The sequence below is a fragment of the Apteryx mantelli genome, chromosome 27 (assembly GCF_036417845.1).
Source record: "Apteryx mantelli isolate bAptMan1 chromosome 27, bAptMan1.hap1, whole genome shotgun sequence".
NCBI classification, from domain to species: domain Eukaryota; kingdom Metazoa; phylum Chordata; class Aves; order Apterygiformes; family Apterygidae; genus Apteryx; species Apteryx mantelli.
Genome location: NC_090004.1, coordinates 7,904,345 through 7,922,888, shown reverse-complemented (window position 1 = coordinate 7,922,888; position 18,544 = coordinate 7,904,345). Strand labels below are relative to the sequence as shown.

The window sequence follows — 18,544 nt, the reverse complement described above, 5'->3', positions numbered from 1 at the left end:
GTGTGGCTGTGCACGTGCGGCGCGTGTGTGCGCATGCGCGGGCCGTTCCTGTGCGCGCGCGCAGGGGCGGGGCTTGCACGCGCGGCGGTGCCCCGCCCCTCCCCGCCCTGCCAAGACGGCGCTTCCTGATTGGCCCCTCGGCGCGGCCGGCTGCCGGGCAACGGCGGCGGCGGCGGCGGGTGCCGGGGTGGCGGGCGCGGGGTGCCGCTGCCCCGCTGCCGCGGCGCCATGTCGGCGCGGACGCTGCCGCTGCTGTTCCTCAACCTGGGCGGGGAGATGCTCTACATCCTGGACCAGCGCCTGCGCGCCCAGAGCATCCCCGGCGAGAAGGCCCGCAAAGGTGAGGCGCCGGCGCCGGGGGGCCGGGGCGGCCGTGAGGGGGCCGCAGGCGCCTCGTCACCCGCCGGGCGGGGCTGGCGCCGCGACGGGCTGCGCGGGGAAGGCAGCGCAGCCGCCCGGGCAGCGGTCCCCGCCGCGGCGTCTTCGCGCCGTAACGACCCTCGTCCTCGGGGCTTTCCAGCAGCCCTGTCGTTTCGTACAGCTCCGCGCTTATTTCCACGCGTAGGCTCCCTCTGGGCGCGCGGGTCAGGGGCAGGTAGCGCTCCTACCTGCGCCTCGCCGCCGACGCCTGTCCCGGGAGCGCTGCAAGAGGAGGCCGATGCCAGCGGGATGCAGGATACATCACTCCGTACAGTGAGATGCGCTGTCACTGCAGAAGAGAAAAACCTGCCTTCCAGCAGCCCGGGGGAAAGCGAAAATGTCATGTTTCATGGCTCTAGGGGAATCGTGCCGTGTTTTCGTGGCCCTGTTTCCACTGCTCTGTTGCCCGTGTTTTCATGGCTTTGATTCAGGCCATCTTTGCTCCTGGTTAACCTGAAGCAAAGCCAAGGAAAGTGGGCATTAAATAGCAAATTGGAGATGATCTCCAAAAACGCGAAGATGGATATTTAGAGTAACTACTAATGATAGTTACTTTACAATAGGAAGTTAAGTTCTGTTTACTTTGTTTATTTCTCTGTCAGAAGGTGCATTTGCACCATTACTTAGGACCGGTTCTTACAGGGTTTTGCTGAAATACAATCTGTTTCTGTGCTGCTACAGCAAGATATGTTGTTCGTTAATAAACTGTGAGTATGTGGTCACTTTTTGGTGATAACAATTCTCTCATGAGATAGAGGAACAAACACGAATATACTTACTGTACTGTTATTGGAAGGATACCTCAAAGGTAATGGAACTTCATAGTGTGTGTTGTCTAAGGTCTTGGCCAAGTAATCCCTTACCATAGTTTAACACCTGAATCACAGTAGCTGATGATGTGCTTTTCCTGATGTAAATCTGAAGTAAAACCTTTTGAGTTAAACACCTTTCATGAAGTGTCTTCTGTAATGACTGCTTGAAGCTACTAATGTTACTTTTATTCACCTCTTCAAGAAAATCATCGTTGTGCCATATAAACTAAAGATTGGTAAACTTACTCAGAAAGTTTGAACAGATGCCTGTAGCTGAAAAAAAACAGTAAATTGTGAAGTTGGTACCAATACAATAGAAACTAAAGTAAAATTCAGTATTTCTGTACTTGTTTCAGAGGTTGATGCTTCAGGAATGTACTTTTGGAACTGAAGTAACTCAAAACTTGATTTCAGTCCAGGTCCTGATCTGTTTCAGGAAGACTAGTTTTTCTTCTTTGCAGTCAGGAGTGGTTTCTTTTTCTTTTCTTCTGTTTTGTTTTCTTCTGTTTTCTTCTGTTTTGTTTTGTTTTGTGGCCTGTAAGGAAAAAACATGCACAATTAAGAAAGCTTTCAAGTAAAATAAAGACGGCTCCTGAGACCCTTCTCCAGCTTCAGTAAAAATCGCTGTCTAGCATTTTGTCAAAATCATCCTAAAAGTAGATCCCTTTTATTCATATGCATGCACAAAAAATCCAGCATTAAAGCTAGGCAGCTCTCTGTTTAGCACTTTTAAATTAAAACAGCTTTGCATTTAAAAACTCTTTTTGCTTCTTGTAGTGTTATGAGGAATGCAGTTCAGAAAGCTTTAATATTCTGTAATAAAAATCAGCTCAATATTAGCTCAGTATTGAAGAGGTTGTTACATTTTTTTCTTGTTATCTATCCAATATGATGAAAAGAGCTAAACAATAGTAAGGGTTTTATTACAGCAGTGCAATTTTTAATTGTTCATGTTACGTCTTAAGAAAATGATCTGACAGTTTACTCATTGTGCTGCTATTCATATAATTCTAAATTGATAGCTTAAATTAAATTATCTATATATTCTGGAATATCTCTGCAGGAGAATTAGATCTGTACTAGTTTATCCATACATGTGTTTTGTTGTTCAAAAATTTGGCTGTTATTTTTACCAAGATGTACTTTCATCTACATTGAGGTGTCAATTCTTAAAACTGTTCACTCAAGTATTGTTCACTTACAAATGAACGGTAAATGTGATTGTGCAGAAAACTTTCCAAGCTAGATGCAGAACATACTAAACATCTATCGGGGGTAACATATTAGCTGTACTGAAGCAACAAGATTTTTTTCCAAGGGGAGGGCAGGGTTTCATCTTTTGTGTTTTCATTGAAAGATGTCAAATAACAGAACAGTTCTTTCTTGTTAAGCACTGAATACTGATAAGAAAAACAATGCCCGTTACTTTGATTTTTTTTTTTAGTTTATTTCTTTTATTCTCCTTGTAACTATTATTCTTACTTCTTGAACCAATGTTTTTGTTTTATATGCTTCGTGTAGATGAATGGACAGATGTGGACAGGAAACGAGGTACTGTAATCTTTTAGCTGCATGCAGTAGACATGCCAATACACGCACACACATGAGGCTCATTGTACATGAACTTTTTCTGCAGCCTTCTAATGACAGTGTCAAAGATAGCTAATATTCTTCACCTGTTTGTTCTTTAAAATGCACTTTAGTAGTTTTTGATCTTTAGAAAAATAGAAAATATCTCTAAATCATGTGGTTTCTAGAATAACCTCTTTGTTAATTTAATCAAGGCAATACATGTAAATAGGTCATAACTCACTGTCAGAGTGATCTTTCTAGCCAAAATGGTATTAACATTTTGCTAGCATCAAGTGAATGCAAGCATATAATTGTGTAAGGAGCACTGTGAATGTTGTTTTCTTGCTTAAATGCCGGAATATCAGGTATGCTGCATTTCTCTAAGGGTATTTCTGATTGAGTGTTTAGGGTTTTGACAGGTGAACTCCAGGGAAGTTTTAAGACATTGCTGTCTGAGCTGCTTACCCATCTCTCTGCCAGTGGTCACCACCCTTGCAGCAGAGTGATCACAAGTGGGCAGATGCCCACACTTCAGCTGCGCTCATCTGCATGGCATCTTGCCTTAAATTATTGTTGTAGATGGGTTCGAGCTAAGACATCAGATTTTTCAGTGGAGAAGCTAAGGTGTGAGTATGCATTTCTTTCTAGTCTCTACTATGAAATGGTAACCTCTAACAAAGAGGTGTGATAAGTGGCTGTATGAGGGAATAAATATCTTAAACTACCACAGGATTTTTGCTAGGTGAACATGAGTAGAACTTAGTGTCTCTTTGAGCAGCTCTCTTTTAAGTGAGATCGGGCTTATGATTAATATTTTTCAAAACAAGAGTCTTTTGTAGGTTTTGAATATTTACTGAAGGTAAATAGTGATATCCTGGAGTTTACCTTGCCCTTTTTCTGTTATTATTTGTTCTTTCCAAGAATACATTCTTCCACCATTTAATATCTCAGAAGTTTAAAAGATTCCATAGCCTTCTATTTTAGCACATTCAGAATGATGATAAGCCACTTTGCCACATTCAGATGGTAAAGACACGGTACCGATCTCATGTTGATTAGTCAGCTTCTCTTGTGAGAGAAAAAAGTGCATGTCTTTGAATACTGCTCCTAAAAGCCATGATCTCAAAAAGCTACTATAAAGTAACCACATGATTCTGTTGCTGATAAAACCATGATGGTTAGGCTTTGCCTGCCTTTGACTTTATGAATTTTTTTATATTAAAAATAAATGTTTAACATAACAACTAAATAAAGTAAATACATGGTGAAAGCATGAAAATTATAATGAGAGACTCTGAAACCTGAAGCAGTAATTAGTTATTTTAATTCCGAGAGTGCAGAATGAATGTGTACATATTTATTTTTTGCGGATGGGGTCAATTGCAATTATGGCTGTCAGCAATTAGGAATAAACTTGGGCTTTTATTTCTCATAGAAACCCATTGCAAGTAGAATGTGTAACTGTTTCAGACTTCTAACGTTCCCTTTGCTGCCTTGAATGTAATCTGAGAAGCATGAGCATAACCCAGGCATAAAGACTCCAGACCCATGCCACGCATATGAGCCATGTTGTGTTACAGTGCGTTAGAAGTTGAAATGTGTATGTCATCAGTGACATGACACATGTAGGCAAAAACCACCGTAAGTCCTTAGCTTCTCTTTTGTCCATCGCATTGTATGTACTTGGATCCCTCTCTTCATCCCAGTTGATAAAATCCCTCCCTGCTGAATTGCTTTTATGCTATGTTGCTTGGCGTGCCATTATCCCTGAGCTAACACTCCTTTCTTTGTTTTTTTCCGTTGTTAGAATGGTGTCAGTATTTCCTTAGGGATTACCTATGCTCTTAAGATCTGTTTACTGTGTCATCGTCAGACAACTGAAGAATATTCTTCTTGATAGCAGTATAAGGCAAAATTTCATATTTTTGTCATAATTGATTACGTTAAAAAAGAAACATGTACTAATATGTTGCATTTGATTTTCTCCACTCCTGTTTGCATGCTGTCTGCTATACTGATGTTCAATATACTGCAACAAAGTGAGGATTTGTGCCTCAGACTGGAAACAAGTAGAGATTGTTTTATGGACGGTGTTTTTGAAAAGAGGCAAGGAAGAGGAGGGATTTTTTTCCCCATTTGTAATTAGCTGTAATTGTATCCATACTGCTCAGAAACCGAGCTGAGGTGAGACCTTGTTGAATAGTTTAGTGTACTTACAAGAGGAAATAATGAGCCATGTTATGTTACAATGCACTAGAAGTTGAAACGTGTGTGTCACCAGTGACATGACGCATGTAGGAGAGAACCTGTAAACATCAGCTTTAAGCAAGGAGAGGGAGAAGTGCCTCAGAAGGTCGTTGCCCTGTGGAGAACCGAACTGTCAGTATCCGGGTTCCCGGTGTCTAGAACAGAGCTAGCAATATCCCCTGGGGAGTTAATCAGCTAAGAGAAGATGAAGTGCCTGCTACATTAACTTTCTTTTGGCTGTTCATGTAGCTTCAGTATTACAATTGTGAAAAGCCAGGTATCTAAAACCATCAGTAAATAATTATAACAGTATTTCACATGGCTAATCATTACCACTAAGCATATGTTCACTTTGTTTTTATTACTGCCCTGAGATTTTTGTAAACCTTAAAAATTAGCTAGCATTATGAACTTCAGTAACAGTCATCTGCTTAGGGAGATTCATCCTTGTACAATGATCTGTTAACTGCATTGTAAATTCTTACTCAATATTTCTTCAGTAGAGAAATGTTTATTTATGATAACTCTGTAGAATGTATCAGGTATTCGATAGAGAAAATATCAAATCCAGCACAAAATCTAGAAAGCTACATCTGCTTGAATCACTGCAAAATGTTTTCTATCTTATTTTTGTTAAAGCTTGGTAACTAGAGCATAGCCCTCATATTCAGTACTGCTGATCTTTACATATTCTTGAATAAGTCACATAACAATTTGTGTCTAAATTTACATATACAAAATCAAGGATTATTAAGTTTATGTAGAGTTGTAAGCCTTTGAACTGCTCTAGCATCCTCAGATGTTACTGTGTAAGAGCCCTGGATTGCCTTCCACAGATCCCAGTGAGAGAAGTGCTTCCTTAAATACTCGTCAGTCTTAATCTGTTTAACACAAATACTTCAAGGAGCCTTAAATAATTCTAGAGGCTTCTGTTTAGAAGGAAAAAATAGACCAATAGTGTCAGTGATTGAAAAGAGAAGAGGGAGAGTCAGATAGCTACAGTTTGTAAAATTCTAGAGCTGATGCAAAACAGTCTTGGGAAGCAGAACTTAAGCTCTTAGAGATGCATACTGGAGTAGCCTACAAACAAAACTCCGTAAAAAGGGGAAAGTGCTAGCCATTGCTGTAAAAACAAGGCAACAAAAACAGTCTTATTCCCATTGGAAAACAGGGTTTGTTGTCTACATCCCAAATAACAGTCCTGCCTCTGGGGACAGCCAGCAGAGATCGTGCTGCTGGCTTAGACCAACGTTGGACTGGCTGAAAAATGTTGAAATTAGTGATGTTTTTCCTTCTTTTCTTCTTTTGTGTGTGGTTTGCACAGGTAAGGCTTCATGTGAATCCTCACAGTTGTCATTGTCCCAAGTTTTCAGTGTGAAATGAAATAGATGATTGCTCTATTTCTGAAAAAAAAAACAAGAAAAAAACAGATTCTTTGTCTTTACAGTTATGAATGACATCATCACAACTATGTTCAATAAAAAATTTATGGAAGAGCTGTTTAAACCACAGGAACTCTATTCCAAGAAAGCTCTGAGAACAGTGTACGACCGGCTAGCTCATGCTTCAATCATGAGACTGAATCAGGCAAGCATGGATAAGGTAAAAAGACTATCTTTCTAGTCCTGACTATAATATCCTATACTATGCTTTCTTAAATGCTGCTGTTCCCAAGTTCTTGATTGTGATAATTAGTACATGGCTTTACATCACTGTAATTTTTGAGGTATTTTATAACATCTTTTTCCATTTGTTTTCTTTGTAAAGATGGTTCTAAGCATAGGAAACTACAGGGAAGTCCTTGATACCAGATATTTTGGTACCTCAACTCAAAACTCTATAGTTCTGCTTTAATATCTAAATGTTTAATTTTAAGAGATTCAGTAAGCATTCTTTGAATTTATTGGAATTTTTGTATTAAAAAAACCTATATATATGTTTGTATATATAAACATATATATATTTCTGTATTGACACCCACAGTTTTGCAGTTGCAGATGTTTGAATTTGTGCCTGCAAACAGTATATCTGGCTGTCCATTTTCAAAAATCTGTAGGAACTTAATTACCTGTGAGACCTTTACCACTGTGTCACATGTTTCTGAAACTGGCAGTAGTTTTAATGGCTCCTGGAGAGACCAACAGAAGGGCAGACAATGTGATTGCATAGGTCTAGTTTTCTTAGGAAACCAAGCTAAAATGATTCTTCTTACCGTGTCCAGGTGCTAGCATAAGTGTCTAAGTCCTTTTCTCTGTCAGTATGAAATTAATCTAAGTGACATTGCCATCTGTGTTGCAGTGTAACCAAAATTTCACCTGTGTTACTTTGCAGCTGTATGACCTTATGACTATGGCCTTCAAATACCAAGTTCTGCTGTGTCCTCAGCCCAAGGACGTACTGCTAGTGACTTTCAATCATCTGGACGCTATCAAAGATTTCATACGAGATGCCCCTAGCATTCTTAACCAGGTGGATGAAACATTCCGGCTGCTGATTGAAGTAAGAATTCTTAGTTAAACTGTGGAACCCACTAGTATTCAGGATTTTTTCAGGCTAGCTCTGGAGGCTAAATATCACATCAGTAGGTGCCATATCAAGTGTGGAATTTGTCTCAACCTCAGAGAACCATCCAGATAATCTTCCTCTGTTTTGAAGCTCAGGGAAACAAATGGGCCTCCTAGTTAATAGCATTTTCTAATGTAACTGCTGTAATTCTTTGGACAAAGAATGTGAGTATCTCAGTGAAAGGGAACTGGTTGCATAAACTGTTAAAGTGCTGAGAAGGCATGAAATGCGTCCCAAGTGCTTCTGGAGATAGAGATGTCTACAATTCAATTGTTATTTTCCTACTGGTCCATTTTAAATCAATACATTGCATATTTAACCTGACCAAAGTTTCCACTGACTTGAGCAGAAATTAAATTGGGCTCTTAGTCACGGGTAATAACTACTGATAATGACCAGCAGTGCCCCTAAACATTATTTCTTCTTCTCCTGACATACACATACCATTTTTGGCCAGCAGTACTCTGATGTACTTGTTTCTACCTTTAACTGGATTGGACACAGTACACTTGCAAAACCTTACATTAGGGTTTTTCTCTTTTAGACGTACGGCTCGCTCTCTGCTGGTGAATTTCAACTGATCAGGCAAACGCTCCTCATTTTTTTTCAGGACATGCACATAAGGGTAAGAGCCCAATATAACTAGCCAGTAAGAACACAAGGGAGTTTGATTCTGTGGCTAGAATATGAAGGTATCTTGTTATATTTACATTATAAGTTTGGTTCTGTTACCTATGCTTTTCAGTCATCTTCATGTGCTTGTGATATTCATCTTCAAAATTTCACAAATTGAGCATATCTGCTACAATGGTACCCAATAATTCTAAAAAGTCATGAAAAAATTACCCCTAATCACCTGTTTTCTGAAGGTGACTATTTAGACTGATTTCTGATTCAGTCTTTCATTAGTTTGTGTTTACGAATTTGAAAGAATATCTACTGGTATGGATTCACTTGTTGATAAGCATTTTTTTTTTTTTTTTTAATAGAAGCTTGAAATGAAGCTGAGAACCTGAGGCTTGAAGTCAGGGAGTTGGACATTCTCTAAATGAATGGATCATATTCAAATGCATAAACACTACACTTGTTTTTTTAATGTTAGATCATTATGCCCATCCTCTGGACCACAATTATGTGTTAGTAGCTCTGGCCTGTGTTGTAGTCTTTATATACATCAAAATCTCTAGGAAACCAATCCCTGTCTCGGCAGGAAAGCTGCAAGGTCGGACTTCAGAGAACTCTGATCAGAAGATATTTAACTGATGTTCTTGTGGGTGGAATATTCTTTTGCAGGTCTCCATCTTTCTGAAGGAGAAAGTACAAAACTCCAATGGCCGCTTTGTGCTGCCAATATCAGGCCCTGTTCCATGTGGTACAGAAATTCCAGGACTCATCAGGTAAATTTTGAACCATTGTTTATAATGTTTGTAGTGCCTTGCATGCATGGCTGCTCACACAGGAACAGTCAGTCCCAGATGTCTAATATGACTTAGACTCAGGCTTAGACTGTCACTCACGGTGCATGGATATCTGAATCTCTAATAAACATTATTTATAGGGCAGGATCTGGGACTAAGTCACCCAGCAATGAAACATTAAGCATGTTTTTGTCATCTGCTATTCCAGAAACATAGCTGTTATTTATCCTTGAAAATAGGCTCCCATCAATTTACAGAACAGAGTTTTTTCCCCTTTCTTGTACAACAAGCAAAGCAAGTCAGTACTGAAATTTACTACTAAATATGTTTCAATAATGACTTGTTTTTAAGGATGTTTAATCACAATGGAGATGAAGTTAAAAGAACTGAATTCACTACTGATGGAAATTATGTTATTCCACAAAGGGAAGGATCTTTTGATCTTTATGGAGACAGAGTCCTTAAACTTGGCACAAATATGTAAGTCATTTTTGTCCTACATAGAAATGTGAAAGTAAATGGTGATGATCATATGCTTGTCCAGAAGGACGGCATCAGCCTTGTTTAGTTGTTTTTGCCTCTTTCACTATTATCAGCTTGACTCCTTCACAGAGAGATCTCCTGAAACAAAACATACCTAGCAATAGATGTGTATAAATAAATAAAGAGCCAAAGTTTAATTCATGTCTGCAGTACAGCTGAGTAAAGAGTGTTCTCATCTGGTACTGCATATTCTCTGAAATATGATTTCATTTTAATTGCATTCAGGAATGCTTTATTTTTTTTTTCCTGTGTTTGTATGACGTAATTTTTCCATTCACAGAGCAAGAGAGAACAGTGTTCTTTCTTATAGTTTTGTCACTTCCACATTTTAATGCATCAATACTCCATAAAACTGAATTGGAATTCCTCATTTTAGTTATTTATTTGTCTTCAGAAAAATATTGCTAAACCATATTCAGATCCTGTGCTGCTCCATTCTATTCTGGTATCACATACAGGTAATGGGGTGCTCTTCCTTGTATGTTTTCCTCATTAGGTACAGTGTTACCCGGCCAGTAGAGACACACATGGCAGGATCATCCAAAAGCTTGGCATCCCGTGCAAAGGTCAGTGTTCTTCTGTTCCTTTCACTCGTTAAATTCTGGACTTCAGCTGTAGTTCCTGTCAGTGTATCCCACAGGCTGTTCACACAGGGATGGGAGTACTTCCTTCGATTAGTTTCACCACATCCATCAGATTTTACATTCTGCTTACCCTGTCTCTTAATGGATGGGGACTAAATGAAACACCTACATCCATCTTCTCCAAAACATTTACTATATAGTTGTACTATCTTCCCCTTTATTCATCTCCTTTCTCAAGTAAACAATAACAATCTTTTTAGTCTACCCTTATGGAATAACTTCAGAAAAACATGTTTTGTTGTCCTTCCTGAGCCTCATCCAATTCTCCAAGATTCCTTTTGAGCTGGGAGAGAGGCACATTTTTCCTAAAGAAGCTTACGTAGAGGCTTATGTAATGGCAAGCTGAAATCTTGTTTCCTATTTTAATCTCTTCAGAAAACAGGAAACTGCTTTTACAGATTTCTCAGCTGTTTAATTTAGCTGGAAAATTATTTTGTCCGTGGTCTATAAATTCAACCAACTATTTTAAATGTGTAACTGATAATTATGACTTACTTGCACTATCTCTACCATTAAAAATACAGGAATGTATTTACATCACTTTGAAAAATATTTATGTAATATGAGAAATGAGCAAAACTATTGCAGTCCTCATTTTCTTGTTAATCTGGCCAATTGACCCATTACTGTTTTCTACAGGAGAATACAGCCCCTAATCCTCTTGCTAAAGAAGAAATGAACTTTTTGGCCAGGCTAATAGGAGGCCTGGAGATCAAGAAACCTGGTGGCAGTGAGACAGGATTTCGACTAAATTTGTTCACAACAGACGAGGAGGAAGAGTATGCTCGAGTTGTGCTTACTTGGGGTTTGTGATTTAGTGCCATATGGACAGTCCTGGAGACTGAAGCTGACCCTTAACACCTTAGGGACAGAATAAGCAGTCTTTGTAGTATCTCCTTATCCTGGTCCGAATAGAGTCACTGCAGGAGCACAGAGAGGAGCAGTTTTCCTAGCGTGGGGACTTTATTGGGACTACCAGCAAAGGAGACCCATTTGCGTTACTGGTGTTTCACTTGTGGTGCAAGCTCTTGTCCTTGGGACTGCCTGTCCCTTCAAGTGGGACTGGCAAATCACCAGTCTGTGACCATCTGTGCTTAGGTCCTGTCACACAGAACCAAAACAACCTACATCCCTTCAGCCCCTTTAGCTCTCCCATCCCCCAGATACATACTTATCTCCTGAAATATATATATGTATCTTAACAATTGATCAGAGGCGATAAGCCTAACAGGCTTGAATAGCTGAGCCTCCTCCTAGCAGGGAGCAAAAGGGTAATGAGACGTTTCATTATTTGATTTCTGCAGAATTTATCTACTTTCATTCACAACTAAAGAGATACTCCCACTGTTCTACAGCTAGCATAAGAAGTCCAAGACAGGGATAAGACTGCAAACTGGGATTAATACATTAATTTGCCTAGTAAAAATAGCCAAGTTGTCTAAACTTCATGTCCACAGGAGCCTCATGAATCTGATTCTGTTTTCATCGTTTACTTGTATGTCATTATGAGATTAAGCACTCTTTTTCATATTTTCAATCAAGGCACGCAGCATTGACTAGACCAGAGGAGTTATCTTACAAAGTTATCAACATAGAAGCCACTCAGGTATGTAGAGTGTATTTCAGATCTTTGATTCTATTCATTCTTTCCTTGCTAAGAACTGAGTTTTACCTGTAGTAGTGACTTTAAAATATATAAATGTATTGTTTTCAAATTCAGTTAAGCTTATAATAAGTACGGGAAATACAGTCCGCTAAGTCTGTGGATTTAGTAGTTACTCAATAATAGAATGTGAAATATTTGAATGTTTCAAATATTTGAAACTTTCTTCCTTATTAGAATAAGTTTTAAGACCATCTGGGCTAGAGAACACGTACTGGATCATTGCCCCGTTTGTTGTTACAGCCTAATGCCTGTAAACACTTAAAACGCCTCCTTAATTTTAACAGGCAGTTGGGCCTCTCTGAATAAGGTTCCAATGCCGCGGTAGTTTTACAGGGAGGAACCCCAGCCGGTGGCAGGAGCACAGGCTGGAGCGCCGCCAGCCCGGGAGAAGGCAGCAGCCCCACGCTCGTTTGCGGCGTGCGGGGGCCGCGGGCTGAGTCTGTCTCTCCGCGCAGGAGCCGGGGCGCCAGGAGGAGCTGGCCCGCATCCTGGGCGAGCTGGACGTGGCGGAGCAGCGCCCGGCCCGCACGGCCAAAGGCGAGGACCTGCTGGCGCTCATGGACGGGCTCTGACCGCGCGCCGCACCATTAAACGCCCTGTTCCCAGCCTGGCACCGAGCGAGAGTCCGGGGCGGGTGGAGCGGGCGGGCGGGCGGGCGGCGCGCCGGGGCCGGCGGTGCTCGGGGGGGGGGGGGGGGCGGCGGTGCTGCGGGGCGGTGCGCCGGGGCCGGCGGTGCTCGGGGGGGGGGGGGGGGCGGCGATGCTGCGGGGCGGTGCGCCGGGGCCGGCGGCGGGCGGTCCTCCGGGGGCGGCTCCGGGGCCGGGCGGTGCTCCGGGGCCGGGTGGCTCCAGGGCCGCACTGCGCACGCGGCCCCTCCGCGCCGCCCCTTCCTGCCGCCGGGCCGGGCAGGCGGCGGGCGGGTGAGTGTCCCGACGGTGGTGGTGGGGGGGGAAGCACATGCACACGAGCGTGCAAGGGGAGGCGGGCAGCGTGCGCGCCTGCGTGCACGGGGGCTCACGCGGAGCGTGGGTGCGCGAGTGGCGGGAGAGGGGCAGCGCACAGGTGAGTGTGCTGGGGGGGGGCCTGCAGAGCGAGAGTGCGAGCAGTGGGAGGGGGGCGTGTGGGTGAGCGTGCGAAGGGAGGAAGGCAGTTTGTGAGTGTGCAAGGAGAGGAGGGCGGCATGCACCTGCGTGCGTGTGCAAGGAGAGGGGGCAGTAGGTAGATGAGTGTGCAAGGGGAGGAGTGTGAAAGCATGCAAGGGAGATGCAATGGATTTCCTTGGTGGCTGCACCGCAGCATGTGCCCCCGGGGCCCAGAGCCTGGCTGAGCTGGCCGGGGGGAGCGGGCAGTGGGCACACAGGTGCTGGTCAGGGCGCAGCACGGCCTTTCCTGTTCCTCTGCCACAGCCACGCGATGGAGGTCAGCCACTCCATCAAGGAGCGCACCATCGCCGAGAACAGCCTGGTTATCCTGCTGCAGGGCCTGCACGGCCAGGTCACCACTGTGGACCTCCGTGACGAGAGCACGGCCACCGGGCGCATCACCAACGTGGACGCCTTCATGAACGTGCGCCTGGCTGAGGTGACCTTCACGGACAGGCAGGGCACAGTGTCCCACCTGGACGAGCTCTTTGTAACTGGCAGGAACGTCCGCTATGTCCACATCCCCGACGAGGTGGACATCAGGGCCACCATCGAGCGGCAGCTGCAGGCAATCCACAGGGTCCGCTTCTTCAGAGGCCGTGACAAGGGGAGGAAGGAGTTCCCTCGAGCGAAGCACAAATGATCCCTCCCGGTGCTGCCGGATCTCCAGGGCCAGCACAGACCCTGGCGCCATGTGCACAGGAAGGCAAGGACAGATGTGCCCCCTCTCGACAGGACACTGGGGCTTCCTGCCAGCTGCCTCCGCACATTGCCCTGGGCATCCCTCCCAGGGACACAGGGCTCTGCTTCTGCTCTGGCAGTGCCTGTGGGAGAGCATAGGGATCCTCAGTGCAAGGTTATTTTTGTAATGAATAACCCTGCTTTAAAGGATCTGTGATTTTTTTCAGCTCGTTTCCTGTTTGGTTGGCAGCTATTCTGTATCCCTTCTCTGATTGCTCACCATTCTTCTCAAACAAAGCCCTTTTGGTCAGAAACCACAGTTTGGTGTTATTGCTTGGCCGTGGTCTCCCACAGGCATCCTGCTGCCCTCACGGCTTTGCCTTCCCAACTCATGGAGAGTGGGACCCCACTGCCCTGCAGAAAGGGGGGCAGGAGGAGATGCAGGTCCATGAGACAGCCTGGGCACCCACGAGCCACGGAGCTGGCAAATCAAACACAGGGTGCTGGTGTGCATCATACTCGCTTGGCTGCAGCTCTCCAGGCAGCTCTTTTTCGGACGCCCACGGGTTCCCAGCTTCACTCTTACAGCCCTGCTGGGTGTTTGCACCATGGCTAAAAAGGGTGGGTGACAGAGGGGAAGGGGCAGCGCTGTTCTGCATGGACAAGCGCAAAGGTGCAGGGATTGCTCTGCTCAGGGCTCTGGGGAGAGGCAGCTGTGCTCAAAGCCCAGCTTGTGGCAGCAGGAGGATGAGGAGTGCTCCTTGGGGTCTGCATGGACCCTTCTGCTGCTGGAGCTGGACACGCGCTGGTCCGCAGGCAGGAGATGTGTCCTCCAGGGCAGACACCCAGAAGCTGGCAGTTGCTGTGCCTTGCTGTGTTGCTGGAGTCGAGCTGTCGGTCAGGCCCTGGATCGCTTTCCTGGCAGGGCAGGAAGGAGCCACAGACCTGGCTCATGGTGGCAGAGGGCGATTGTCAACAGGTAAAGGAATGGGAGTGAAATGGGTTTTTGTAATTTACAGGTCTATGTTATCACCCCGGACACAGCGGACACTACTGTGCCAGCTCCTCCGCTTCCTCACTCCTCCGTACTCTTCCCCAAAGCTCTGCACCACTTCCCCAGCACGCTGAGAGTCTGCCTAAAACACTGCCAAAGTCAACAGATGACTTCATCCTATTTGTTACAGGCAGCTCTTTGTCGCCAGCGCTGTCTGGCCTCCTCCGCGATGGAGCTCGGTGGCTCCTGCCCCGTGTGTGTGCACAGCTCTGTACCGGGCACGGGCATCCCTCCGGGCTCGCTGGAGTGGCTGCAGTGCAGCCAGGGCAGAGCGGGGACCCCAGGGAGTCTGAGGTGAAGCTCCTGCCTCACCGTCTTCAAGGGCCAGTCGTGTGGAGAGCAGGAGCAACTGTGTGTGAGGAACAGAAACTGGGCACGGTGAGGGAGGATGACTCTGTAGCAGGGCTGTGGGAAAGGGGGGCCCTGGTGGCACCAGACCTCTATCTGGGGACGCCTCCAGCCAGGAGACAGCTTGCAGCGCTGTTTGGGCGGGCTTGAGAAGGAAGGTTTCGGAGAGAGCTTGCTGCCCGCTCCAGAGGCAGCGAAACTGGGGGACCCCGCACCTCTACGGGCCTCGGGAGGCCTGCTGGCTCCTCCGGCTCCGCTGGGCCGGGGCAGCAGCGCCCGAGGCTCCCTGCGGCACAGGTGATTCGGGTGCGGAGCCGCCAAGCTCAGGGCATCGCCCGGCTGACTCAGAGGCAGCCCGGGGCGGCGACGGAGCCCACTGCCTTCCCCGGGACAGGGCCCCACCGCGAGGGCCCACGAGCCTGCCGCCACCACGCGCCCTTTCCCCCGGGGGCCCTGCCCCGCGGCACTGATTCACAGGGCAGGGAGGGCCGCACCAGCCGGGCCTTGCGCAAGCGGCAGAGGCGGCGGGGCCGGCCGCTCCCGCCCTGACTCAGCCCGGCCCGGCCCCGGCCTCGGGGTGGCCCTGGCCTGGGCCCCGGGGGCGGGGCTCCCTGGAAAGCCCCCGGCTCTCCTCCAATCACGGCGCTTTCGAATCTCCCGCTTGCCCCCCAACCCCCTTCCCCTCCAACGCCTGCTGCAGCAGCAGCCAATCAGCAGAGAGAGCCGTGCCGCCCCGGCCAATGAGCCTTCGCTGCTTGCCTCCCCTACCCTTGTCTCCGGGATTCAGCCAATCAGGTTCTGCCCCCTCCAAATCCCCTCGCCAATCCCCTCCCTCCTCACCGAGGCTCTCCGCCAATCGCGGCCGGCGTCAGCTCTGCGGGCCGACCAGAGGCGCCCCTTCCCCGCCGCCATCTCTTCGGCGGCGCCGCGGCCGCCAGGCGGCAGTATGGCGGCCGGCGAGGGGCGGGAAGGGGAGGGGGGAAGAGGAGGTGTGCGTCACTTCCGTTGTCAGGTGGCCGCCGCCGCGGAGCGGAGCGGAGGCCGCGGCCGGGCGTGGGGCTGCGGGAGGCGCCGGCGGCCGCGCCGGCCCCGGGGCCATGGGTGAGCGGGGCCGGGGGCGGCGGGGGGGGCCGGGCCGGGGGACAGGCCTCTCGTCCCGGGGTTCTCCTGCCCGCGGCCGCAGCGGCACCGGGCCGGTTCTGCCCTCCCTTCCCCTCCGCGGGCAGCACCAGCTCCGCCGCGTCGCGCTGCCGCCTCGTTTCCTCGGGGCCGCTGGCGGGCGGCAGCGGTCAGGCGCAGCCAGCGCGCTCGCCGCCTCCCCGCGGGCCTCCCGCCGCCGGCCCCGGCAGCCGCGGCCCGGCCCGGCAGCGCGGCTTTGTCCGCCGCCGCTGGCCCCCGTCGCTGCCGTCGAGCCGCTGCCCGCGCCTGCGGTCGCTGCCCGGTGCTGGTGCGGGCTCGGGCGGCTGTGGGGATGCCCGGACGCTTTGCCGTCCTCGGGGCGCCTGGAGCCGGAGCCTTGGCTGCCTTAGGAAGCCCCCCGCGGCGGGGCGGCGGGCCCCGTCCTGCCGGGGTGCTGCCGTTGCGGGCGGCTCGCCGCAGCTCCGTAGCGCGGTGCTGGTGCGCGGACTAGCCTGGCCAGCGTAGTGCGCCTGCGATCTGCTCGCAAGTAAACGATGAGGTTTTGCGTAGTACAGCGTGTTTATGCGGTTAGGTTAAACAGCCAACTAATAAAACTCCCTTTTTTTGTGCTTTCTTGTCTGTAAGGGTAGCACTGATACAGATTTTTTTATTTTCTTAACAGTGCCTGACCATTTTTGCAGCACAGCAATAGGTTCTGAGCTCGCTGAGGGAGCGAACGGCTCGTGTTTGGTGCTGATTTTGTGCTCAGTCTGGGTAGGAATTTGTTAAGTTAGTTGCTTCGGACCTCCGTTGTGGAGAAGGCAGACTGGTGTGCTTTCAGCAGAAACTAGTTCAAGTCTGTAGCTCTAAGTAAGAATGAGTAAGACCATAAACTATTAAAGCTGGAGCTAGCTACAGAAACGTGTCCAGTCTTCTCTGTGTTGTTCCCTTAATTCACTTGAATAAAATATCAAGGAATGCTTTTAAACTTTCTTCACCTGGAACCTACTTCTGTTATCTGTTTTTTTGACAGTGGCTTTTGAAAGCCGTAGTTTAGTTAAAATCCTTTCTTGCTGCAGTATGTGAAAGTATTAAAGGAATGTCTTCGCTCCACTGCTTCTCTCTCTGGATATGAGAGCCTTTTAGGCTTGTTTTTATTTTGGCCAGTTACTCTTTCCTTCTGTCATCCTGTCCACTGTTTTATCTGTTCTCTGGGTCTGGTTGTGAACGTGAATGAGCTGTGCTCATATGGACGATTCATTATATGCTGAAAGCAGGTAATGTTAGCTACAGCCTGATGTCAGACAGGAGGTAATGAAGTAGGAGTGAGTATCAGAGCTGAGATTACTCAGCAGAGGCTAGTGCACGGTGTGGCGGGGCTGAGCAATCTGGGTCTCTAGCTCCTTGCTGCTGCAGGGGGGCACAGGATCCCTCCGTGGCAGAAGGGGTGTTAGTTGAGTGCTCCAGCTCATACAGAGATCAGGTGGAGGGGCAGATTTGCAGGGTGAAGTTTAACCTGAGGGACGGGGCAGGTCCACGGTGCATAGGTAAGATCAAGACTAAGAAAAATCAATGATGTAATTTTGTGCCAACAAGTTCCTTATTCCTTGAAGTGAAAAGGGTGTTTGTCTACTACAAAGTCTTCAGCTTTGCGCCTGTGTCCAGTCTGATCTAGTTTTCATCATTCCTGCAGTCAGTGAAGACCTGGTGACCTGAATTTTGTCATTGTAGGTAAAGCCTTGTCAGCAACCCTGGCTAGATACGCTGCACTGGAACCAGTGTGCTCAATAATGCACGCGAGGTGGTTCTCACTGCCCCATTAGCTCTAGCTAATGGTTCTGATGGCCTGTTCTGTGTGGTCGGGTTGTTTGTTTGTTTGGGGTGGGTTGTTTGTTTGTTTACAAAAATGTGTATCCTCCTAGGTGACAGGTTTCAGCAGCTGCTGGAGCCGGACTCAGGTGTGTAAACAGAAGTAGTGTTAGTTTCTGGTGTGCTCTTCTGAAGAGCTTCTGCTAATAACCTGTTAGCGAAGAGTCCCCAGTCCGTAGCAGTTGGAATGGAGGAAGTGTTTCCCTGATGCTGGAGTGTTTGTGCTGCATCCTTTTGTTTCTCTGTGGCATCTGCACTGATGATTTGGTCACTTAATCACATTACTTAAAAGCACCCTCATGTTCAGCTGCTCAGGATATTGAAGAATCATCTCCTTCTAAAACCACGCAGAGGGAAGCCTTGGAGGCACTTAGCTGCTGTTTGATTAAGGGCAACCCTATTGATTTTGCCTGAACTGCCCATTGCATTTAGTCTAATAGGGGA

General features: G+C 47.2%; 3 protein-coding genes across 3 annotated transcripts in view; all 3 read left to right on the top strand.

The window, feature by feature from the left end:
- The first annotated feature begins 156 nt into the window (after positions 1-156).
- On the top strand, positions 157-12,492 carry OSCP1 (organic solute carrier partner 1). Its single transcript, XM_067311552.1, has 10 exons — positions 157-340; positions 6,499-6,653; positions 7,383-7,550; positions 8,161-8,241; positions 8,910-9,013; positions 9,386-9,514; positions 10,074-10,143; positions 10,861-11,000; positions 11,764-11,827; positions 12,343-12,492. Exons 1-10 carry the CDS (start codon positions 229-231, stop codon positions 12,457-12,459), a joined length of 1,140 nt encoding a protein of 379 aa, XP_067167653.1. The 5' UTR covers positions 157-228; the 3' UTR covers positions 12,460-12,492.
- Positions 12,493-12,733: 241 nt separating this feature from the next.
- LSM10 (LSM10, U7 small nuclear RNA associated) lies at positions 12,734-14,024 on the top strand. The gene is made up of 2 exons (XM_013950433.2): positions 12,734-12,807; positions 13,294-14,024. The coding sequence occupies exon 2, from the start codon at positions 13,301-13,303 to the stop codon at positions 13,670-13,672; it is 372 nt and encodes a 123-aa protein (XP_013805887.2). The 5' UTR covers positions 12,734-12,807; positions 13,294-13,300; the 3' UTR covers positions 13,673-14,024.
- A 2,104-nt stretch (positions 14,025-16,128) lies between these two features.
- Positions 16,129-18,544, top strand: part of STK40 (serine/threonine kinase 40) — a 30,541-nt gene continuing 28,125 nt past the window's right edge. The window contains exon 1 of the mRNA XM_067311440.1: positions 16,129-16,213. The gene's annotated coding sequence lies outside the window, so the exon portion shown is untranslated. The remainder of the gene's footprint in view (positions 16,214-18,544) is intronic.

Coding starts and splice junctions, on each gene's coding strand:
- OSCP1 (XM_067311552.1), top strand. CDS start 229: ATGTCGGCGCGGACGCTGCCGCTGCTGTTCCTCAACCTGGGCGGGGAG. Junction 341..6,498: donor CGGCGAGAAGGCCCGCAAAG/GTGAGGCGCCGG, acceptor TTGTCTTTACAG/TTATGAATGACATCATCACA. Junction 6,654..7,382: donor ATCAGGCAAGCATGGATAAG/GTAAAAAGACTA, acceptor GTTACTTTGCAG/CTGTATGACCTTATGACTAT.
- LSM10 (XM_013950433.2), top strand. CDS start 13,301: ATGGAGGTCAGCCACTCCATCAAGGAGCGCACCATCGCCGAGAACAGC.